Raw genomic sequence first — 24,910 nt, forward strand, 5'->3', positions numbered from 1 at the left:
CCCAAGAGAAGCATTTCTATTCTTGAGCAGGGAGAGGGAAGGAGAGAGGCAGATAGAGGAGGGGAGAAGAGGGGAGGAGAGGAGAAGCATATTGTAGAACAAACATCAGCCCCAGATTGACCAAGCTCTGAAGCCTCTCTCCCCACTATGCTTGTGTCTGCTAACTTCTAGCCTTACACAAGATTATCCAGCTGTTAGGAACATAAATCTAAACCCATCTTTGAACAGTCCTGCATCAATAACTCTAGGTTGGATGAGGGCAAATCTATAGTCTGACATTCCTCTTTTCACCCTAGCAGGGCATCTGCAGCCTGTATCAATACCTTTTTTCTGACCTAGAAGCTTTAAAACAAAACAAAAACAAAAAAACAACAAAAAACCAAAACCAACGAAAACCCAACAACAATAAACCATTTCCTTTGTCCCTCTAGATTTGTGAATTCTCCTGGGACTGATCCCAAGCTACCTAGAGGGGCTTGCTGAGGCATCCAGGGTTGAGAGGAGCCCAGCAGCATCCACCAGAGGTGTAAAAATTCTGTCTCTGCCATAGGAGAATCAAGTGAGACCTCATTAATAAAGAGTTATAAATTGTGAAATTCCATTTCATCAAAGGCCCTGGGGAAGGACAGGGGCAGGCACAAGGCCTGAGCTTGAGGTCAACATTGAGGCATACTGGGGATAAGGCAACTCAGGGTCACTGGGAGACAAGGTCAGAACCAACCACCTCTTCTCTTCTTTAAAAAAAAAAATTAATTTATTTCAAAACCCTTACCTTCTATTTTAGAATCGATACTAAGCATCAGCTCCAAAGCAGAAGTTGTGGAATGAGTAGGCAATTAGGATTAAGTGACTTGCCCAGGGCCACACAGCTGGGAAGTGTCTAAAGTTAGATTTGAACCCAGTACCTCCAGGGTCTGCTCTCTCCTCTATGTTACAGGTTTATATCTGTTATTTTCAAAGGTTTTTTAATCCTTTAAAAGTTTAAATTCTAAAATTCAGATAGTACAGGTATTATCACCCTCATTTTATAGGAGAAGAATCTAAGGCTTAGAGAAATAGAGTGACTTGTCCTTGGTCAGCAAGCCTGGCACTGGGATCCAGGTCTTTTGAGGCCAAGATATGGCAGAGTTCGCCAGATTTCTCAAGAATTAGGCAGAAGCAAAACAGACTTTTGAGAAGGGGGGTGGGGATGGAGGAAGAGAGGAGAAGGAAGAGAAGGATAAAAAGAAAATAAGACCACTTGTATACTTGATAGCACGTTGCTTGCCTTCTCAATGGGAGGAAGAGGAGCTGGAGAGAGAAGAGAATTTAGAACTCAAAATGTAAAAAAAAGGAATATTTTTAAAAATGTCATTAGCCAGAGGAAACAGGGGTTCCATCCCCTGACACCCTTTCCCTCTCCACGTTCAATTCCTTTTTCTCTCTCCCTTCTCCTATCCCGGTTCTCCTTTCCTCTCCTCCCCTCGGGGCTTAACCATGGGCCACGCCCCCTAAGGGCATCGAGGGCGGGGCTTCTGGCTAAACGTCATCTCTCCGCGCCGCTGTTGCCACCCTCAGGTGGATGGGTCCGATGGTCGGGGAGGTGGAAGGAGGTGGAGGGTCCTCTCCGTGACTTCGTTCCCTTGGGACTTTGACCAGAGGGTGACCACGGCGGGTGCTATGGTGGCTTGAGGCCGGGTAAGGGTACTGGAGGCCCCGGCTCTGGGTTTGTTCTTCCTGGGGGCACCTGGAGGATGGGCCGGGGTCGGGGCCGCTGCTGGGTGGGCTCCTTGGAGACGGCGGACCGGGCCGGGCTGCGGGCCCTGGGAGTAACCTGGGGCTCCGTGGTTGGGGGCGGCGGCTCGCCCCTCACCCACCCTTGCCCCCGCTCTGCAGGTGCAGCATGTCTAGACCAGGGGTCCTGGGCGGCGCTCGCTCCGGGCTTGGATTGGTGCTCGGGGCCGCCGCAGGCCTTGGGCTCCTCTGCGCCTTCTACATCCACCGGAGGAAACGGACCCAGGGCCATGGCGGGAACTGGAACACGTCCAACTCCCTGGGCTACACCCGCACCCCGGAGCCTCACCGCCAGGGTAGGCGCACCCCACCCCACCCCGGGCACTGCCCCATGCTTCACCCCCAAGAGCCTTTAGCCTTTGGGAGCCAGCCACCTGTTGAGGTTCCTCCGCTGTCACCTGGGGTCAGGCATGGCCGGGATGGCCAAGGGAGGACTAGAGGTCCTGATTGTTTGACATGCTTGGGAAAAGTCTTGAAAAGTATTCGGTGTTCCAAGAGCAGAGTTAAACCTGGTTCTAAAGCTTTATTTTTTTATTTTATTTTAATTTTTTAACATTATCTATTTTTAGCATTCATTTGAAAATTTTTTGAGTTCTGAATTCTCTTCCTTCTCTCCTCCCCACGTGTTAAGAAGACAAGAAATGTGATATCAATAGTAAAAATGTGAAATTATGCAAAACATTTCCTTATTAGCCATGTTGAAAAAAAAAAAACCCAGGAGAAAAATAAAGTGAAAAAATTTATGCTTCAATTGGCATTTAGACTCCGTCAGTTCTTTCTCTGGAGGGGGATAGCATTTTTCATCTTTCTCTAGTTTTAAACCTAAAAGACCGACCATATTTATTGGAGTCATATATTTGTGAAGTGCTTTTTGTTTATCAGGCCCTGACCTGATGAGTGGGGTGAAGGAAAGGAAAAGGATTCCTAGATTTATTCCCATTGTACAAGTATAAATAAGAGGCCAAGAAAGGAAGTGTGGGGAGGGGTTGACACAATTGGTCCTAAATACATGCTTAATGGTTTAGATTGAACATAGTATATCTGTTATGTAACATACCTGTCAGTAGCCAGAGTAGTGCCAGTTGCTGGTCCCATGATTTTTAATCCCTTTGTCAAAGCCTCTGGTGTACTTTGCTGGCTTCCTCCTTCTTCAGGTGGGAAAAGGTGAGGAAAGATTGACCTTTAATCTTCTTTCCCTCATAACCCTGCAAAAGTAGGATGATGAAAAGATTACTTAGTTTTCACTGTTGGTTTTGGCAACAAGTATTATGGTGTTTCAGGTTGCAGTTTGATGCTGTGTAGGTGTATGTTAAAGGAGGAGGAAAGCTCAGAAAAAAGAAGAGTGGGCTTTGTAGGTATTAAAACCAATCCTTATTTTTAATTCAAATTTATCAGAGAATGTTAGTGCAGAGTGAGACTTTGGGGAATCACCAATCCAGCTTTCTTTACAAATGAGGCTTTTAAGGCCCAGAGAGGTTGTAACTTTCTTGAAGTCACATAGCTAGCTTAGTGGCAGAACTTGTCCCAGACAGGTATTTTGTGATTTTTCTACTACCTAATGCTGTCTCTATATTTAAGAGGAATTAAAGTTTTACTAAGCATTTTATTTTCTTATTAATCTTGTTTTGAGGCTTGATAGATTGGCCTACTTTGCAGACAGAGTAACTAAGGGCAGTGTGTTGTAAAGGAGATATTAGCTTTGGAGTCAGGATACTTGTGTTGGAATCCTCACTCATTAGCTGCACAGTCACACAAGTTACTTCTCTCCAGATCTTAGTTTTCTCATTAAAAAAAAAAAAAGCGTTTATTATAAAAGCTTGGGGCTGTCTAGATTATTTAGTAAGGCACCTTTCAGTTCTTATGAACTTCCTAAGGTTTTTCTGGGAGTCAGTTTGACATTTTAGACATTAGGACTAGTTTTCTACCATGGTTCTTTGATGAAGTTTAGGAAATTCTCTGCTCTGAATTGCTTTAGAACCCTGGCACGTGAGTGCAAGAACTGCCCTAAATTGCTTGCTTTTCTTTGTCAGCAAATACGTTCCCTGTGGGGTAAAAAGTGTCCATATTTTTTACAGAACCCAAAGGCTTGGGATGCTCTTCCCTCTGCTGGGGTTTGAGGGTATTACATTACAAGACAGAGGTTATTGCTGTTCACTTAGCTAAGCGTCAGGGCTGATAAAGTACAAATAGCCCTTCTTGATATTGGTTAGTTAAGTTTTCAGAGCACTTTATATCCTATTATAGGGAAAGGTATCAGACCTTATTAACAGTACCAGATCTGTTTTAGATGTATTAAGTGGGGAAAAGTATTAGAAACCCCCAGAGTATGATCTTGTAATATATTTGGTAGCAGGTTATTACAGAGTGGTAAGCTTAGACTTACTACAGGCATTTTGGAACAACAGCCTGTGGTCTGCCATTAGGAGGGCTGTTTCTATGCTGTAGTTTGGAGAACTGTGGCCGATGGCCAAGGTATCTTTGTCACCCAACATTCCTGAGCACTGCTGAGCATATTGTGTAACCTATAAGCTTCCTAGATTGCTAGTAATGCAGGGTTTATTTCTAGCTGTGTTGCACCTTGCCATACTGGTTTCTTTTTTGTTCTAGCATCTGGCACCCCAGCAGTCAGAGCAATACATTTACTCATCCAAGTGTGTATTAAGTAGTTTGGAATTTGCATCAACCTCTATTGTAATCCTGAAGTTAATTTTGTGGGCTCTGTGATAGCATCTTAACCCATAGGGTTGGCAAGGGATCTCTTCAGTGCATCTTTTTTTTTTCTGTAGCTGCCTCTTTTCTCCTTGGCTGTGTGACCTCTCTGGAAGTGAGAAGGAATAGGGCTTTTGATTTTCTTGGCTAAGAAATTTGGTTCTCATTATACAAAGTGATGGTAAGAATTTGTACCCTTATGCAGCCTCCTCCTACTCATATGAGATAAACTAGACATTTAGATTTGAAGAGAACCAGAGATGGTATGATACTAGAGATATACAGGACATGTTATTGGTACTCTGAGAAAATATTTTTCTCTTGCAAAGCACTTGTCATGTCATCAGGGTACTTGACTCTTGTATGGATCTATGTCATCACTATTAGAGATACAAGACAATTGTTAGGTTCACTGCTGAAGACTAGTAGTTTATTGGAGCAAAGTTATCTTACTTGGGCAAGAAAATATGAAAACTTTCTTGTCCCATTCCAGACTGAACTTTGTCTTCTCTTTACTATGCTTTAGTGATGCTCTTGCGGGCAGCACCAGGGGAGGCTGGTGATGCTATGTCTATTCCCAGCATGCCAAGGGAGAAGCAAGAGGAGGTGTTGGATCGCCTGGACTTTGTGTTGAGCAGCCTTACTGAACTTCGGCATGAGGTGGAAGAACTGAGAAATAGTCTTCGGGGTCTTGCTGGAGAGATTGTGGGGGAGGTCAAGTGAGTACTAGATGGCTGACATTGCCAGGCAGCTCCTTTGGTTTTTGTTGCCTGTGCTAGGGCATGTTTCTTTTCTTTTCTTTTTCTCAAAGAACTTCTAATCCAGGATTAGAGTAGCACTCTGGGTTGGGCATTTGGGGACCTAGGTTTTGTTTTGTTTTGTTTTTTAAACCAGTTGATCTGTTTACATAAAATCCTGAATGGGCATTTAGCAAAAATCCCACTCCATTTACCAACCCAGGATAGTCCATGTAAGCTTGGAGTCATTAGAATAGACTACCCTTGAGAAAAGGGGAGCTGTTGAACTCATTCTCTTACAAGCATAGGTTTTTGGGACAGGCCTTTAGTGTATGTTGGTTGTTCTCTTCTCTCATTCTCCAAGAGTAGTAGTATGGGTAAAATAAATGTGGGTGGGATCCAGAATGGCTCCTACTTTGCAGGTCTCAAATGGAAGAAAACCAAAGAGTGACTCGGAGGAGAAGGTTTCCATTCAACAGGGAAAGAAGTGATTCCACTGCATCCAGCTCCATCTACTTCACTGCAAACTCTGGAACAGCTCTTACAGAAGGAGAGAGTGAGGGAGGGTGAGTCATGCGCTCCTAGACATAGGTAGGAGAGTCCATGGCACCCTAGCTGTGGTCTGCTGACAGTTTTAGTCACAAATCAGAGTTTTTAGGGACCATACAAGAATATACTTCTCAGGTTACTTTTGGCGGGGATGGGGAAACAAGTTTTATTGATGCTCTCCTAAAAACCTTGTTGTCACTTCCCAGAGACTCCCTTTCATCAAGACCTACTTTGTTACCAAAAAGTCCAAAAAAACCAGTTAGTGGGGGCAGCTAAGTGGCTCAGTGGATTGAGAACCAGGCCTAGAGGGTGGGGTATACTGTCCTGGTTTCAAATATGGCCTCAGACACTTCCTAGTTTTGTGTCCCTGGTCAAGTTACTTATCCCCCATTGCCTAGCCCTTACCTGTCTTCTGCCTCAGAATCAATATGTAATATTGATTCTAAGACAGAAGATAAAGGTAAAAAAAAAATAGTTAAGCAAAACAAATCACCAAATTGACCATTTCTGAAAATGTATTTTAGTTCTTATTCTACACTCCTCTACCTAGAGGTGACTGACATACTTTACAATCTTCTAAAGTTATGATTGGTCATTGAATTGATCTGAATTTTGAAGTCTTTAAATGTTTTTCCTTTTCATTATTGTGGTCATGGTTTAATTTTTTTCTCCTAGTTCTTCATTTGTTCACATACAAATCTTCCCAAATTTCTATAAATTCTTTCTATTCATAATTTCCTGTGGTGCCACAGTATCGCAGGTTAACATTTTATAATACCATACATGTGTCCCTTTCTCTGTGAATCAAAACTTCTTTCCATAGAAGACTTCACTGTGTTACCTTAACACTTTGTAGTGACCAAAACTTATTCCTTTGGGATCTGGAGCAGTAGTACCTATTCATATGTTACATTGAGCCAAATTATAGGCAATACAGTGCACTGGGAAATAGCAGAGAGGCTAACAACTCTTTCTCCCGACTCATTCAAGGCTTAAAAAAAAGCAAACCATCATGTGGTTTGTGCAGCTAGGTGTCACAGTGGATCGAGCATGAGATTTGGAGTCAGGAAGATCTGATTCTGCCTCAGATAGACTCTGGGCAAGCCTTATAACCTCTTTCAGCCTCCTTTTCCTCATCTGTAAAGTAGAGATAATAGTACCTACTTCACAGAGTTGTTTTGAGGATCAAATTAAGATCACATATAAAACACTTTGCAACCTTTAAAGCATTTTAAAACCTTAAATGGATGATGAAGGTGATAATGTTATGGATGCTTTAGTCCTAAAGATCAGGCCTGAATTTTGTGTCATGAAAAACCTTGAAGGTTTTTAAACCTTAATTAGATGATGATGGTGTGGACACTTAAGTCCTCAGGGCCAGTTCTAAATTTTGTGTCCTCTTTTCTTAGATTTGATATGGTTAATAGTAGAATCTGTCTTTGGTTCTTGCCCAATCTGGCAGTCCCGGTGGCCTACATTCAGTCTTGGAACGAACAGCCTCTTTTCTTTTGTGGCCTTTAATGATCTAAATTAAATTATGTTATGAACTTAATATTAAACATCAGTATAACCAGTTAGACTTGCTTTGTAACTATTTACATTTAGATGAATTCTGACCCATAAATTATTGTAACATTTTAGTTGCTCCAGGATTTTTATTGTTCATTCTCGTTCATATAACATTTTTAAATGTTGAACTTAAAGCACAAATAAAAATTTCCATATACATTGTAGAATAGGAAAAAAAGGAAGGTACATGAGATTGTAAGTCTGCTTTTCTTTTGCTTTTCTTTTAAAATAATAAATTTAACATGTAACTTTCAAAGCTGTCCTGTTTGTGATTCTTTCTAATCTTCTGTTCTCTTCTGTACATTAAAAAAATACTTCAATGGCTCTGTTTTTCTTCATTATGGACTATCCCATCCCTAATTCCTCTCTCTTTCTCACTCCCCTTTCCCCAGTCCAACATAAATTGGAAAAATAAGAAGAAAAAAACTCTTGTAACAAATATGTAGTCAAGCAAAAAACAAAACAAAACTTCCTACTTTGGCTATCTGAAAATGTCAGTAACATTTATTAAGGACCTACTAAGTGCCAGACACTGTGCCAAGTGCCAGGGATACAGAGAAAGACAGAAAACAACTCATGCCCTCAAGGAGCCCAACAGTCTTAATGAAATGTATGTGGATAGCATTTTTCATTATCTTATCTTTTGGAATCTCAGTCATTGCATTGATTAAAGTTCTTAAGTTTTGTTTTTTAAACCCTTACCTTCTGTCTTAGAACTGATGTTAAAAAAAAAAATTGGACACCAGTTAAAAAGTTTTGCCAAGAAATTAGGAAAGAGTAAAATACAAATTAAACAAGTCACTAGACTGGTCTTTTTTTCTTTCCTTTCTTCTTCTCTTCCTTTCTTTTTAAAAAACCCTGACCTTCCATCTTAGAATCAATTCTGTCTATTAGTTCTAAGGCTCTTCTGCCTTAGAACTAATAAACAGAATTGTGGTTAGGGCTTGAAAGTGGGGATTAAGTGACTTGCCCAAGGCTACATAGATAGTAAGTATCTGAGGTCATATTTGAACCCAGGGCCTTCCATCTCCAGCCTGAATCTCAGTCCACTGAGCCACTTCGCTGCCCCCAAATTTGGTCTTTCTTACCCATTCTCTTGTTCGACTCTATCACTAGAGTTAGTAGCTTCTTTCTAGTTTTCTTCTGGAGCCTATGTGGGTAAGAAAAAAAGCTTGTGGGGAGTAAATCTCAGCAGTCCATTCTTGGAAAAAAATAGGTACTTGTGATGGAGGCCACTGCTCTTTGAGGAGTTCAAGAAACTTTTATCTATAAAAAATCATGTTTTCAATGTCCTAGATTCCATTTGTTGGGAGCAGACTGATGGACAAAAGAGACAACAGGATGATGCCAACTTTCCTTTGCCCCCTTTCATGTCATACTAATGTTGGTATCTGGGGTGATTTTTTTTTAAAGGCATCTGAAACATATTTTTAATGGCTTGAGCTGCCATTGTCTTGACAGACCCTTGTCATTTTCTATTTGTTGCCATGATTGATTAAACTATACTTGTGACTGTGCCCTGAAGGTCTAGAGAGGTAGCCCTTCTTGCTTTGGTTGTTTGCCTAACACATCTGGATCATAACATGCTACATGTTAGAAAATTAGTTTCTCTCTAGCACAGGCAGTAGATTAGAAAGAGCAAGGGATTTAGAAAATGGAAATCTCAGGTTTGAATTATGCCTCTATTACTGTGTAACTCTGTGGCTTTAGGCAAGTCACTTAACCTTTCGACATTTCCACATCTGAAAAATGGGATCATACCTATACTACCTCTCTCACAGGGTTGTTGTACCAAAGTGCTTTATAAACTACAAAATAACATACAAATGGTATTCTAAATTTTTGTTATGTCAAATCACATTCTTGACAATAAAGATTAAAAATCTCTGGTGGACAATAGTAATGTATATTGTAATTTCCAAACTGCTTAGGGTACATAAGTGTTTTGGTGAGAAAGGAGGATTAATTATTTGGGAGTTTTGGTTTTATAAGAGTATTCTTTTACAACATGGAAATGTTTTGCATGATAATACATGCATGACCCAGATTAAGTTGCTTACCATCCATCTCTGGGAAGGAGGAGGGAAGGGAACAAGGGAGACAATGTAGGTCTTATAACTTAAGAAAACTTATATGGAAAATTGTTATTACATATAATTGGTAAGATAAAATATCTTTAAAAAAAGGAGGAAGGAGGCTTAACGAGAGTGGAGTTGGACTGTGATGGTGGGGAAAACCTACAGATACAAATGCGAAGTTAGGTCCTAGAATTGAGTCATTTGGGAATTAATAATCAAAGGTTGTCGATTCCAGGTAGGAAGAGTTAGCAGAGGGTCCTGACCAGCTGCTGAAAAATAAAGTCTTTTTTCTTCCAGTATCAAAAAATGTTAAGTGGCACAAAGTTGGATGATCAGAGAACTGGTTCCAAGAAACATTCTGTCATGAGTAATGTGAGGCTGGGGTAGCAGAGCCAGAGAGCCCATGTTGTGCATTTTGTTGACAATTGGAACCATGCCAAGAAAGCACAGCTCTGCCAAGAGTTCAGAAAATGGAATTTGGAACACCTAATGATGATTGTAAAAAGCTTTACAAATAATTGCTTATTCTAAAGTCAATAAAAGTCAAAGTGGTTTACAAATTAGAATTATAGGAGAAAGATGACCAAAGGCCAAGGACATATTTACAGTGGCCTATCCCTTGGTAGCTGTCCAGGTGAGTTAACTGGTGTACCCTATGGTAGTAAATTTACCCTCAGGGAGTAGAGTCTCTCTATTGGCAGGAGTCCTTCTATTGAGGGAAAATGTGGCTCTCTTGGAATTAGTTTGAATTGTTAGCAAGATGGCTGACCCTTTGGCTTATAGAATAAATTGGTCATTTGAAGCCAATGTGGTTTGATTTTTGGCCTGATATCCAAGGCAGTGGTCAGGAAGTGCTTCTACCAGTCGATGTACTTGGGCTGAAAGGGAGACTCTGGTGAGCAATTTCTTTCTTGGGATAGACCACAAACTTATGAATGACTTTGAATAATGAGAGCCAAGGGAAGATCCTTAGATATTATACATCATTTTTTCCTGTAAAGGGAATTGAGAGGATTTACTTAGATCATTTTAATCCTTCAAAAATGAACTCTTGTTGGTTCTAGGAATAATCGGGAAGGTAAGAGAGAAGTAGACTTACCCAGTGGTGGACAGTAAGTGCATATTCATGGGCACTGCTAACCAGACTGCTTAAGTTCTTCTGTCTATTGAAATTCTATTTTTTCTTCAAGGCTATACTCAGATTTCATGTTTTCCATGAAGTCTTCCCAGATGATTCCAGTGTGAAGTGCTTTCCTGCCTCTGAACTTTGTAGCAGTTTATATCGCTTTTATGACATTAGCCATATTCTGACTCTTACAAGTATCCCTTCCACATTGCAGGGGTAAGGGGTCAGTGCCCCCACAATCAGGAAAATGTGCATAAAATGTTTTGGCCTTCCCTTCTTAGCAGAAAAGATGTCTGAATTTTTTCTTTTTCTTTTATGGGATGTTTATAGTACTTCATATGAATTTATGAGTTACTAACATTTTTAAGATAGCTTTATATTTCTAGCCTTTGTGTGTCATCTGTTGGCTTTCATTTTTTTTTTTGTTTTGTTTTTATATTTTTAAACCTTTAACTTCTATGTATTAGTTCTTTGGTGGAAGAGTGGTAAGGGTAGGCAATGGGGGTCAAGTGACTTGCCTAAGGTCACACAGCTGGGAAGTGTCTGAGGCCAGATTTGAAACTAGGACCTCCTGTCTCTAGGCCTGGCTCTCAATCCACTGAGCTACCCAGCTGCCCATTGGCTTTCATTTTTTTTTGCAAAGGTTAATTTCTTATTTATTTTAATTTTAAAAAAGAAATTGTGTATATTTATGGTATTAAAAGCTAAAACATGTTGATATCATACAATATTATGCATATATTTTATGCATTTCTGAGTTTTGAAATATTTTCTGTGTTGTCTGCTGGCTTTTGCCTGTCATCTGTGACTTCTGCAAAACTCCCCCATTTAATTTCTTATGCCAACTCAGGATATTATTGAAACATGATGGGGAAAGTTATGATGTGGAAGGATATCTGTATTTAGTTATTTTTGTACTTAGATTATCTCTCCTATTATGTTGAAAGCTTCTTGAGGGCAGGAACTGTGTCTTCATCATCTATCACTGACAACGCTATATAGCATCTAGCATATAATAGATTTCCTTTTTTAAAAAATTGTAAACCTTTACCTTTTGTCTTAGAATCAGTAGCAAGTATTGATTTCAAATCAGAAGAACTAAAAGGGCCAGGCAATGGAGGTTAAATGACTTGCCCAGGGTCACACAGCTAGAAAATGTCTGAGCTATATTTGAACCCAGAACCTCCCAACTCCAGGCCTAGCTCTCTATCCTCTGAGCCAACCTAGTTTCCCCTACACAGTTGATTCTTGGTAATTATCTGTTAAGTGAATTGTTTTCTGTTGCTCAGGGTTCTTTAGTCTGCAGAACATGAATTTTAGGAGCTTTCATCACAAAGAAAATTATGGAGACAGGGCAGTACACCCAGAAAGTATTTTAATTTCCACAGCGCTGATGTGACTAGTGAGACACTCCAGATTAAGCTGCTTTGTCCCAAAAAGTTCCCTTTATTTCCCAGGTAGTTACAGAAGCCTAAAGAAGAGGGCAGATATAGGAAGGAAGGAAGGAAGGAAGACCTTTTGTGTAAAACCTTATTGTACATTCAATCAAAGGCCCAAGAGGTATCATAAGGGACTTGGATATTGCCAAGTGTGCAGTAAGTGACAATGACAATGGCCTGTATGTAGTATCTATCAGAGACAGAATTGTTCCAAGAACACTAGTACTATTCTTGGTCTTCGGGGGCACATAGAGACTGGTGTCAGCTGTTTGCTTTGCCGCTGTTTAACAAAATCCTGTGAAATTTCTCTTTCCAAAACCTTAGTATTTCTGACAAAAGTCTTTTGAGTTTCTCAAATTGCTTTTACTCATATGTAAACCCAGGCTGGTCTGGGCTCTCAATTCTAGCTTCGAAAGGAACTGAATATTTTGAGGTCTCTGGCATTGTTGGGACCTTACGGCCTTTCTTGACCTCTTGTTTTCCTGAATTCTTGTTTTCTTCAGATACGGTATGTCCCAGAAGCCAGTGTTTTCAAAACAGGCAGAGACCATAATGGATTGTAGCATTTCATGACTTCCTGAATTTGAGAAAGTTAGCTCCTGGGTCAAGGTTGTTGAGATCCTGTTCATGGCTGTGACTCCATTCTCTGAGCACATGAGGAAACATGAACTTATATGCATCAGCTGGGTGGCCCCATCTTTTCACTAGGAGGATGCAGTCTCTAGGCTGCGCAGAAAGTTTATTGTCATAGTGACTATAGTCCAGGCCTGAATGTACCTAGATTATAGGGTGACAATTATGGAAGCAGTTGAACAAAGCTACTAACTACTGGGAGGGGTCTCAGAGTAATAGCTAATAGCATTTATATAATGCTTTCTTTTATATTTAGGTAGCCAACCGCCTCCACAGGGAAAGGATGGGTACATTTTCTCCTGCCTATTTAAAACTCGGTCACCTATTCCCTTGCCCACCAAGGTGTTAATTTTAGAGACATATCTGCCTCTGATCTGCCGAATAAGGTGTTAGCACCTCTGAGGACAGTGTATTCTCAGAGGGTTGTTTCCTGTATCCAATTAGTTGTCAGGGCCTGTAATTTTTACATCTCCTAAATCCTCCTCTTTCTCATCTCCTCTGACACTGCCAGCACCCTTCATTGTCTCATGACTGGACTATCGCTGCTGGCTAATCTCTTGCTTCAAGCTTCTCCCCACTCTAGTCCACCTTCTCAGCTGTCAAACCAATATTCACAAAGCATGGATCTCGTGTGTCAGCCCACCATCCAGTAAACTGTGGTGGTTCCTTATTGCCTCTAGGGTTAAATGTTAGATATTGGGCTTTTAAACCTGATCCCTTCCTACCTTTTATGACTTCTTCCATTTTACTCCTCCTAAATACCCTGCAGTGCAGTGATACCAGCCTCCTTGTTGTTCTGTGCACATAGTGCTCCACCTCCCCCCTCTGGGACTTTTTTATTGGCTGCCTTTTAGCCTGGAACTCTGACTCTCGTCTCCACTTCTCAGCTTTCCTCAGGTCTCAGCCAAAGTGCAACTTTCTGCAAGAAGCCTTTTCCAGTCCTCTTTAATTTTCAGGTCTTCCCTCTGAAACTAGCCCCGGTTTATCCTCTGTAATATATTAAAACAAACAAACAAACAAAAAAAACCCTTTACTTTCTGTCTTAGAATCAATACTAAGCATTAGTTTCAGGGCAGAAATGGGATAAGGGCTAGGCAGGTAGGATTAAGTGACTTGCTCAGGGTCACACAGCTAAGAAGTGTTTGAAGCGAGACTTGAACCCAGTTCCTCCCAAACTTCAGACCTGGCTTTCTGTCTCCTGAGCCACCTGCTTGTCCTTATCCTGTATATGTCTAGCTATGTGTATGTGGTCTCTCCTGTTAGACTGGGAGCCCCTTCAGAGAAGGGACTGTTCTTTTCCCCCAGACTTGGCACATGCCTGGCACATAATGGGCATTTTAGTACTTTTTTTTTTTTTAAACCCTTACCTTCCGTCATTGGCTCCAAGGCAGGAAGAATGATAAGGGTAGGCAATAGGGGTCAAGTGACTTGCCCAGGAGCTGGGAAGTGTCTTGAGACCAGATTTGAACCTAGGACCTCCCGTCTCTAGGTCTGGCTCTCAATCCACTGAGTAACTCAGCTTCCCCCGCATTTTAGTACTTTTTGACTGACTCTTCAGCAGTATTAGACATGAGATGCAGTAACTGTCCTTTTGGGGCATCCATTTCAGTGGGACCTGGGGCACCTGTCTGCCTGAGGGACGTTGTCTAGTATGCTTTCTACTCTAGGTACACGACAGCCAATGCAGAGTCGGATTATGACTGGGAGACAGAAAAGGAAAGTGAGGAGGAGGAAGACGACGAAGTGAGCTGTGAGACAGTGAAGACAGGACGGCGGGACTCCGAGGACGAGGATTCCCCACAGCTGCCGGTGGACTCTGCAGGTGGAGAGGATCTGGTCCTGCTGCTGCGGCAGGCAGATGAGCTGCATCAGGGCAACAAGCAGAACAAGCAGGAGGGCTTCCAGCGGCTCCTCAACAACAAACTAGTGGTAATGGTCCCTCCCCTCCCCGTCCTCTCTGGCCCCTGCCTCAGAGGGGCTGTGATGGAGGGCAGCCAGGCATGGGTAGTTCAGAAGGCGAGGTGTCCCCATATCAGGTGGGAGTCACAGTCAGAAATCCACTTCCAAGTGGGCTGAGCTGTCTGTGGTGGAAGTTGGGGTGGGGTGGAGACATACATGACTCATGTCCCCTCCTCCTGGAGCTTGCCCATCCCTTTTCACCTTAGCTTTCAGAAAGAAGAGGAGATTCTCACGTCTTCAGGTCTGGTACATATGTGGTGCCTGAGAAAGCAGCTCTTTTTTTTTTTTAAATCCTTGCCTTCTGTTTTAGATTCAGTTCTAAGTATCTCTTCCAAGGCAGATAAATAGTAAGGGCTAGGCAATTGGGGTTAAGTGACTTGCCCAGGGTCACACAGCTAGGAAGTGTCTGAGGCCAGATTGGAACCCAAGACCTCTTCTCTCCAGAACTGGTGCTCTGTCCATTGTCCTACCCAGTAGCCCTTGGAAACAGTTCTTTTAAAAAAGCCCCAAACTGAAAAATGGGTAAAAAAGAAAAATAAGTGAAAAGTTTCCGCCATTCAGCAGGTGGAAAAAATTGTTAAAAAAATCTGGCATGCTTCTTTTGCCCTTAGTCCTCTGCTCCTTTCTGTGCCGTCTCCTGCCTCAGCATCTAGAGTCCAAGCTTCAGCCTTCTTGCTCCATTTGAAGAAAGATTAAAATACTAGCTAAAGAGGGCATTCTGAATCAAATTCCCCAGAAAATTACTATTCAGAGAAGAGTAATGAAACCAAAACACTCCATGAGAATACCAGGCTAAAATGCCACGCTGGTGCCTGGCATGGTCTCAGTTTCCCTGCCTCTGGCTTAGGCCTGGGACCAGCAGCACTGGGTCTCTGTAGGCTGTTCTCTCCTGGGCCCCTGGACACCGTGCAGCGTTACAGGTTTGGAAAGACAGAGCTTCCATTTTGGGGTGGGAGGGTGAGGACCAGAATCAGCACTTTGAGATTTGGCCTTTTGGGATCATTAGCAAAATATTTAGCTAAAGGCATCCTCCATTTCATTAGCCCTGCCTGGGTTTGACACCCTCTTCCAGGGATCTCTGGGGAGAAAATGTCCTCCTTGTAGGGTACTACCTAGACCTTGTTAAGTACCATTTCTACCCCTCACCTGTTGAGGATGGTCCCATCAGGTAAGGGTTGTTGTGACATAGGCTTGGCAGCTCTGTGGCCTCATTTCTCACCCCCATCATAAGTGTCTCATGGCAGCTGGAGCAGGGGATCCCTCACCCAGGATGCAGCTCAAGAACTGCTTTCAACTCTTCTGTTCCATTCACAGTACGGAAGTCGACAAGATTTTCTGTGGCGCCTGGCCCGGGCCTACAGTGACATGTGTGATCTCTCCGAGGGGACAAATGAGAAAAAGTCGTACGCCCAGAGTGGTGAGCGCTTGCTTGGCTATGGAGGGGAAAGAAGGCTGACCTTGGGGGGTGCACTCAGAGCTGGAAGACTTCTAGGCTAATGCCTTTATCTGACTCAGGAGAGAAGTGAAGCCCAGAGAAGCTATAAGTTGCTCAGGGTCACACCAATAAGTAGGTGGCATGGCCTAACTGCAGGCCAGGCCTTCTGATCCTAAATCCAGTGAGCTTTCTGGCCCAAAGGACTGTGTCAGCAAGCACACTTGTGGTGCAGCCTGGCTGGCACCCATGAGGGCTCTCAGGATTTCAGGGAGCATGAGGCCAGCAGAGAGTTCAGCCGCTTCGGACCCTGCTTTCTGCCCCTGAGATGGTGGCAGTGCCTTGCGGGTAGCTGTCTTTAGTACCTGCATGTGGCACACATGAGCCAAACATTTCTGGAATACTGTTCTAAAAACAAATTTGGCTCCCCTATCATCATAGGCTTAGAGCTGGAGCAGGCCTCCCCCCCATTTTACAGTTGCAGAACCAGCATTCAAACTCAGGTCCTTTGAGTCCATGTTTAGTGCTCTTTCCCCCCATACCATTGCTTCTTCTATCCTTATATGTCTCCTGTCAAGTCCCTTCCTAGTCTTTAAATTCCACCTTAATGTTGTAAAATTCCAACTTAATGGAATCTTAACATGTTCCAATGTTACCTCTTTTTTTTTTTTTTTAAACCTTTTCCTTCCATCTTAGAATCAATCCTGTGTATTGGTTCCAGAGCAGAAGAGTGGTACAGGCTAGGCAATGGGGGTTAAGTGACTTGGCCAGGGTCACACAGCTAAGTGTCTGAGGCCATATTTGAATCCAGGACCTTCCATCTCTGGGCCTGGCTCTCAATCCACTGAGCCACCTTGCTGCCCCCACTCTTTTAATAATACTTTTCCTGATTCCCCCCACCCCTACCCTTCCTCTTACTTTTTGTATCTCTCCTCCCCACTGACATGAGAGAATTCACTCACTGATGCACTTTAGGTTCAGGTTTTCTAGTTATCAGATCTGTTGTTAATTATATCTTTCTAATGGACTGTGACCTCCATAATGACAGGGCCAGTTCTTATCTAAACTGTATTAGTCAGTGCCCAAAGTGGGAGTGTGATAGTTATTTCAAATTCACTTTAAACTTTATAAAATGCTCTCCTCACAATGTCAGGAGGAACAGCGGTTAGTGCAAGCATTGTCCCATTTTTACAGGAGTGATAAAAGTGACTCTCCTTAGACCAGGAAGCCCCTCTGGTATCCCAGTGGTGGCATTATGGGATCATAGATTTAGAGCTGGAAAGGGACCTGTGGGGCCATCAAATCCAGCTCCTCATTTTACATTTGGGGAAACTGAGGCTGGGGAGGGTTAAGTGACTGCCTAGAGTTACACAATAAGTGTCTGAAGCAGCATTTGAACTTGGGGCTTCCTGCACTATCTACTCTGCTGCCTCAATTCTGGAACTAGTAGACTTGCCAGAAGGGATAAGAAGATTTTTTACTTAGTATAATAATACGGAAAAGCATTCTAACAATTATACCCATCTCATAGTAGAACAGATTGCTTTAAGTGATAGTGAATTCATTTCTCTTGTCACAGTGGAGCTGGACTAGGGAGAAGAAGGCCCAGGTCTTCAAATGAGGGCCTGGTGACTGTTTGCTAAGGATGCTGTGGAGGGATTCAAATTTAGTGTGGATTAGGTGACCTCTTTACCTATTTGAACTACAGGTCTGTAGTTCTGTGTTGCTGCCTCTGTGTACCCAGGATCCATCCAACAAGACTTTCTGCAAAATCCTCTGCCCTTGGGAGCAGGGGAGCTTCCCCACCCAGAATCTCAGTTCTGGGTTACTCCTTGTAGGGTGATCACTCTCAGTACCAGCCATTTGTTGAGGGTGCTCTAAATCCTGGGCTTGAAGGGAATCTTACGGGACACATTGTTATGTTATCTCGTCTTTAGACAGGCCTCTGCTTGTGTGGTAGGAAGAAAATGTCTCCTGGAGGCTCTCTTTGATAATATAGGTCTGTAGAGTACCTGCAGGGCAACATTTAGAGCATTAATTCTCTTATTTTTAAACCCTTGCCTTTTGTCTTAGTATGAATGCTAAGGTTTGGGGGGGTTAAGTGACTTGCCCAGGAACAAACAGCTAGGAAGTGTCTGAGGTCAGATTCAAACTCAGGTCCTCCATGCGTAGTACTCTATGCATTGTGCTACCTGGCTGCCCCTTGACCTGCCACTTCTTAACTGGCTCCACACTTGGGTATCAAAAAATAAGGATTAGAGCAGACAGCCTTCTTTTCCTGCTCTTTTCAAAGAGGGCTTTGATGGGCTTTGAGTGGGAAAGAATCCTTTTCCAAATATTGTTAACTTCTGGCATTATCTTTGATCTTTTAGGAAAAGAAGAAGCAGAGGCCGCCCTGGAGAAAGGGGATGACAGTGCTGAGTCTCACCAGTGGTAAATGGTGGCCTTGTGGGTCTCCAGGGGGAGGCTTTAGGGCTCCGGCTCAGCCAGCTTTCCCTGCATTCTAGAAGGCACTCTCACTTCTTTTCTTGGCAATGCCCAGAGGCGTTAGGAGAGCTTTTCTTTAGCCTCCTATTCAGCCCCTTGTGAAACCAGAAGGATCTGCTTCATTGGAGCAAGGCTGTTTGTGCAGGATGGTGCCTGGAGATGAGATCCAAAAACCCAGCACAGTATAGATGAGGGTCAGTGGGGTGGGCAGGGTAAGCGTGGCCAATGGCTGCACTGCTTTGGCTAAGCTACAGTGAGGGGCCTGGAGTCCAGGGTGCAGTCTTGGCTGATGGACTTTGCCTTTTGCTCAGCTTGGGTGGGGACATCTGTCCATGAACTTAGGACACAGTGAATAGTACTGCCAAGTCTGATGGTTAGATGAGATAGATTCTTTTATTGGCATAAAAAAAAAATTAGCCCTATTTGTGACCTCATGAGGCAAAGCCCTCGTGGCTGTCCCAGGGCAGAGCTAAGTCAGAAATTCACTGTCCTGGGAGTTCTGGGCCAGAGTTCCTAGTTTCAGTGAAAACATTCTTGTCATTTATTTTTGTTTCTTGCTTTTCCTATCATCCATCCCTTGGGCCGTCTGTGTGTCTGGGACGGGGATGGAGGGGGACAGGGTTTAACCAGCTCTTGGTGAACTTCTTGTTTAGCTTTTGGTTCTTGGGAACCGGGGAACCACTGTTCTTTTTTTCATGAGGAGAGCAGGTTTGCAGGCTGTCTTTGCACAGTTGCTCACAGTAAGCACTGACAATAGTAAGTACTGATTAGTATCTTTGCTCTGATCAAATTGGCCTTCTTACTGGTCCTCACACATAATACACTATTCTGGAGTCTTTGCCTTTGCACAGGCCATATATTCTGGGAATGCACCCATCCTTAGTGCTGCCTCTTAGAATCCCAAGTTTCCTTTGAAGCTCAATTCAGGCATCACCTTCAGTTAAGACCTTTCCTGATCTTTACTTTCATCAGATCTTTCCATGCCTTATGGTGGAACTCATTCTAGATCTTGTACTTTTGGGGGCAGCTAGGTACTTCAATGGATTGAGAGCCTGGAGATGGGAGGTCCTGAGTTCAAATTTAACCTCAGACACTTCCTAGCTGTGTGACCCTGGGCAAGTCACTTAACCTTCACTGCCTAGCCCTTACTGCTCTTCAACTGTGGAACTAAGACTTTGTATTGATTCTAAGACAGAAGATAAGGGTTTAAAAAAAAAAAAGATCTTGTACTTTTTCCCTTAGTTTCTATAACATTTGGTTGGTCTTTCCCTGAGTAGTTTCTGAGACCTGTACTTTAGCTGGTACTAACTTGAAACCCTGCTAATCTTAAATTATTTCTTCTGTCCATCATCCATCTGTGTAGAGCCACACATATGTGTATATATACATATACATGTATACATACTTATGTCTCAATCTATGCAGACATATACGTGTGTGTACATCTTAAATATAGGGTAGAGATTTTTTTCACAAATGAGAGTCAACAAACATAATCATTCCCACATACTCAGGTTAGAAAAAGAAGATTGCAGATGAAACTGAATTTATATATAGGGTGTCAACAGAGTCTTAGTGTGGCATTAAGCTTAGCACCTTATGTTCAGTTTGCCATGCTATCTGATGGTACCGACACTGCCCTGCTCGCAGTGTCTCCTTCTAAACTTGCATTTTGTTAAAAACTGTTGTGAGAATACTTTTTTATACATCGCTGTTATTATCCCTGGTCTTCCTGCCCTCCATAAAAGCCCTCCCTTATAAAAAATAAGTATAATCGCATTAAAACAAAGTTATGTGAATTGGCCAAAGCTGAAAATTTATGTCTCACTCGGCCCCTTTAGTCATCAACTCTCAAAGTGTGCAGGAGTCACGATTGATCACTGCACTGATAAAAAGTCCTTTTCCTTTCAGGATTTTGGCCAGCTTGTCAATTGTCCTCCAGGTTCTGCTCTCATCACTCTGCATCAGTTTGTAGAAATCCTCCCAGGCTTCTCTGAAACTGTCCCTTTAATTTCTTAGGGAAAAAAAATAATCTAATATTCTTATTATACAGTTTGTTCAGCCATTCCCCAGTTGATGGCACCTATTTTACACATATTTATCTTCTGTCTTAGGCCCTTTGGGGTCTGGTGACTGCTGAATTAAAGGCTATATACCCAGTCAAGAGATTTTTTTTGAGTTGGTTCTAGCTTTTCAACAAAATTCTTAAGGGCAGAGGATGTGTAGTTTGAGGCAGATGTGTAGTGTGAGGGCTCTCAAGAGAGCCAGGGAGCAAGGTCTAGAAAACCCTGCTGGGCCCTTTGCATGGAGATATCCCCTTTGGATCTAAGCTTGGCCTCAGATCCTGAGCTCACTGTTGTCTCCTTGGTAGGTATGCGGTGCTGTGTGGTCAGCTGGCTGAGCATGAAGGCATTCAGAGGCGTATCCAGAGTGGCTATATCTTCAAGGTGAGAAGTAGCTCCTCTGCCCCTCTCTGGAACTGGCACCTGAGGGAGGTCTCAGCTGCCTTCCTGCCTCTTCACATGTCCGCCCCGATTCCTCAGAGTGGCCCTCTTTTTTCTGCTTTTTCCCTCCCCAGGATCATGTGGACAGAGCTATTGCCCTCCAGCCAGACAATCCCAAGTCTCACTTCCTCCTTGGAAGGTGGTGCTACCAGGTGAGCCCCATCCTTATGCCTTCAGTCACCTCAGGAAGCAGTAGCTTGGGCCATTTGAGTTACTCGGGAGTCTGTAGAACGGTGGCAAAAATGGAATGAATGAAAGCATTGGCCGCATGTTTGGCATAATGATTTTAGGATTTTAGAAGCAAAAGGGAACATGGGTAAGGGGTAATGAGTGCATGTCTGTGCTTGCAGTGAGGTGGGATTTTAATATTTCTTTTGGCCCTGACAGTCTTGTCCCTGCCTAGCTCAGTTTTAATTTTCTGTTTTGGTGGCAGGTATCTCATCTGACTTGGCTAGAGAAAAAGACTGCTGGAGCCCTGTTTGAGAGCCCTCCCAGTGCTACGGTCCATGATGCTCTCCAGAGCTTTCTGAAGGTATCACGGGAAGGGAAGAGATCAGAGGAAGAGGGCAAAAAGGCTGGTAGCAGGTGTGAAAGATTCTACTAAAATGCAGGAAATGCATGGCCTTGTTCTGAGCTGTTGGCTTCTGAGGGGTTTGGGGAGGGATCCCGAGGCTTCCCTGGCATCTTGGAGATTTGGCTTGAAGCTGTCTTCTGGAGGGCCAAATCCACCCTGCTGTTTACCCATCTGTCTCCCCTCTTAAGGCAGAAGAACTGAGTCCTGGGTTTTCCAAAGCTGGAAGGGTCTACATCTCCAAGGTATGTGTATGTTTAAAAACATTTGGTGCCTTTTGCCTTACACGACACTCACTGGGGGGAACCTTTCCTCATAACCAAACAGTTAAGCACAAGTCGTTTTGAAGTGACCCATCCTGGCCACATATACAATTTCCTGTCCTGATAGTAGCTTGCCTCTACCATTAGGAGGTCAGTCTGTCATTTTCACTTCTCTATTGATTCATGATTCAGATTTCAGCACTTCCTGTTAGTGATCTTTTCATTTATGCTGTTGTCATATATATTGTTATTTTGGTTCTGTTTATTTAGTTGTATCAGTTGTTTTTTCTCTTAACCCTTACCTTCTGTCCAATATTGATTCCTAGGCAGAAGAGCAGTAAGGGAGGTTAAGTGACTTGCCTAGGGTCATACATACTAGGGTCATATTTGAACCCAGAACCCTCCCATCTCTAGGCCTGGCTCTCTAGTCCCAGAGCCACTTAGCTGCCTCCTCTAAGATTATAGATTTAGAGACTGGAATTGCTGTTCCACATTCCATTTTTGACCCAGGCAGGTCAAATGCTTGGCCAAGGCCCAGTGGCTCCCACGCTCCCTTTTGCTTCTAAAATCCAGTATAAACTCTGGGGTTTGGTTTTGAAAGCTCCCACTGTGGCCTCTTCTGCCCTTTTCAGCCTCACTCTGTACACTGCAGTCTGGCCGAGTCCTCTTTTGTCCCCCTGCCCCTCTGTCTCCTGACTGGCTGCTCCTGCCTTGCCTCTGCTCCTCGGAAGCTCATTTCCTTTAGGTCTTCGCTTCCCTTCCACACTTCCCCCAGCTGCTGGCACATTCTCTCCCCCAGACTGTTTTGTATTCATTTTCTGTGTTGCGTCCATGTGTTCTTGTTTCCTCTGGTAGAATGTAAGCTCACTGAGGACAGGGACTCTCATGTTTTTCTTTGTTTCCCCAGCACTTAGCATAGCACTTGAACACAGCAGGTGCTTTTAAAAAAAACAACAAACTTTTGTCTTCCGTCTTAGAATCAATATTATACATTGGTTCTAAGGCAGAAAAGTGGTAAAGGTTAGGCAATGGGGGTTAAGTGACTTGCCCAGGGTCACACAGCTAGGAAATATCTGAGGCCAAATTTGAACCCAAGACCTCCTCCCCTCTCCAGACCTGGTGCTCCATGTACTAAGCTACCTAACTGCCCTTAGCTATTATTATTAATATCCTCAAATTTGGAACTCTCAGATTTAAAAAATGATAGTTAAAAATTTTTTTACATGTAATTGGGAAATATTTAATGAAATAAAAACCAATTTAAAAAATTATCTCCTGGGACAGCTGGGTATAGCTCAGTGGATTGAGAGTCAGGCCTAGAGACGGGAGGTTCTAGGTTCAAATCCAGCCTCAGACACTTCCCAGCTGTGTGACCCTGGGCAAGTCACCTGACCCCTGTTGCCCACCCTTACCACTTTTCTACCTTCGAGCCAATACACAGAAGTTAAGGGTTTGGAAAAAAAAATGATCTCCATTTTGTATCATGGTAGTGTTTGTGTAAGGTTTACTTCCCCTGCACTCTCATTATCTTGAAGGATAGACAGACCTTTTGTTTATTTGTCCCTCACTGCTGAGTGTAGACTTAATGGACATGTTCAGCCGAACTTTTGACCGGGCCTGCCCTTTCCCCTGCTTCCTGCTCCGCCTCCTGGTCTCCCTTAGTGATGGTCACTCCTGTGTGCTTCTTTCTAGTGCTACAGGGAGCTCGGGAATAATCCTGAAGCTGGCCAGTGGATGAAGTTGGCCCTGGAGCTGCCTGATGTCACCAATGAGGTAGCTACTCAGCTTTCCTTTTTCCGCTGTCTTACAACTGTGCGTTCTAGGCCCTTCATCCAAGGCTCCTAACGTCTCCTGGGCTTCGTCCGCTCGGGCTGGGCCTGGGAAACCGTCCTGAGCTCCCAGGAACACAGATGTCGGGCTTAGGCTGCTCCCCGGGGTGAAACTCGGCTTCTGACCTGAACACCATTATTGTTGAGACCTTGAATAAATCTGTTCCTTTCCCCAGGAAGTCCAGTAGCTGCCTCCTTGGTCGCCACCTGTGCACGGGGCAGATAACCATCTAACAGTGTTCTTCGTCCTCAGGCCGAGCGCTGAGATCCCTTTGGTGGGCTCGAGAGCATGGTTTGGGAGAGGTGGGGATGGGACGAGCCCAGTTTGTCTCATTCTTTTCCTCTCCACTTTGACCCTTTTTTTCCTCCCTCCCGTTCCACCCTTTAGGATGTTGCCTGCCACAAGGACCTGGAGGAGCTGAGAGTAGCATTGGGAGAATAAGCACATTTCTTGGCATTCATCAGCTGAAGGGTGACACCACGTAGCGTAGCAGGGGAGAGTCCCCTCTTGTGCCTCCTGCTTGGACAAAAATTCCTCCTTGGAGTGGAGGCCGAGCAACATTGAGGCTGGGAGAGGAGCTGGCTGCCCCGAGTCCTGTTCAGAGCTGCCACCTCACCATGTCTGTTTGCCTACTGCCCTGCCGTGGTTCACTTACCCCCAGTCTTCTCTTCGTACCCTGAAACCAAAAGAGGAAAGGCGTGATGATTTTTCATCAGGTCGAGGCTTCTGGTTCTGTGTTGTTTTTTAAATGATGAATTCTGTGGCTGAGGTTGTGGGGCAGAAGGAATGATCTGGGACTGTGAGCACAGGCCTAGTTAGGGCAGTGGCACTGAAGACCAATCGCTAGCCAGGGCAGTGGGAAGATGATGGCACCCCTTTTTAGTTGATGGAGAGATAAATGCACTTTATAAGCCTTGGGAACAAAGTACGGAACTCTCTTTTCATCCTTTTCATTGACCCACCCCAACATCATTGTAAATACCCCTAGGATCCCGCCCTGCTTGGTCAGGGTGAAGAGGAAGGGGTATGACAAAACGAGACATTTCCCTCATCTCACCCCTCATGTGGGCTCAGGCTCTGGGCAGGATCCGGCTTCCTCCCTGCCTGGGCCTTGGCACTTTTTCAAAAAGTGAGGCAGTGTCATGGATAGGGTACTAATAAAGCTAATGGTGTGGATGGCTGCCTGGCCTGTATTGTGGTACAAAATTGAAATAAATCAACTTGAGTGGCAGTGAGATCTAGACCATCCTG

General features: G+C 43.6%; 1 protein-coding gene across 2 annotated transcripts; it reads left to right on the forward strand.

The window, feature by feature from the left end:
• Nucleotides 1-1,551: 1,551 nt before the first annotated feature.
• RMDN3 (regulator of microtubule dynamics 3) lies at nucleotides 1,552-24,900 on the forward strand. Of its 2 annotated transcripts, XM_044665125.1 has the most exons (13): nucleotides 1,552-1,677; nucleotides 1,876-2,069; nucleotides 5,009-5,201; nucleotides 5,642-5,785; nucleotides 14,281-14,542; nucleotides 15,887-15,989; nucleotides 18,377-18,437; nucleotides 20,863-20,938; nucleotides 21,070-21,147; nucleotides 21,429-21,527; nucleotides 21,758-21,811; nucleotides 23,522-23,602; nucleotides 24,047-24,900. In XM_044665125.1, the coding sequence occupies exons 2-13, from the start codon at nucleotides 1,883-1,885 to the stop codon at nucleotides 24,098-24,100; spliced, it is 1,392 nt and encodes a 463-aa protein (XP_044521060.1). In that variant the 5' UTR covers nucleotides 1,552-1,677; nucleotides 1,876-1,882; the 3' UTR covers nucleotides 24,101-24,900. The 2 variants fall into 2 exon arrangements, with proteins under 2 accessions (XP_044521060.1, XP_044521059.1); XM_044665124.1 differs by lacking the exon at nucleotides 24,047-24,900 and having other exon boundaries at nucleotides 23,522-23,837.
• The last annotated feature ends 10 nt before the right edge of the window (nucleotides 24,901-24,910 follow it).

Source organism: Gracilinanus agilis, chromosome 2 (assembly GCF_016433145.1).
Source record: "Gracilinanus agilis isolate LMUSP501 chromosome 2, AgileGrace, whole genome shotgun sequence".
NCBI classification, from domain to species: domain Eukaryota; kingdom Metazoa; phylum Chordata; class Mammalia; order Didelphimorphia; family Didelphidae; genus Gracilinanus; species Gracilinanus agilis.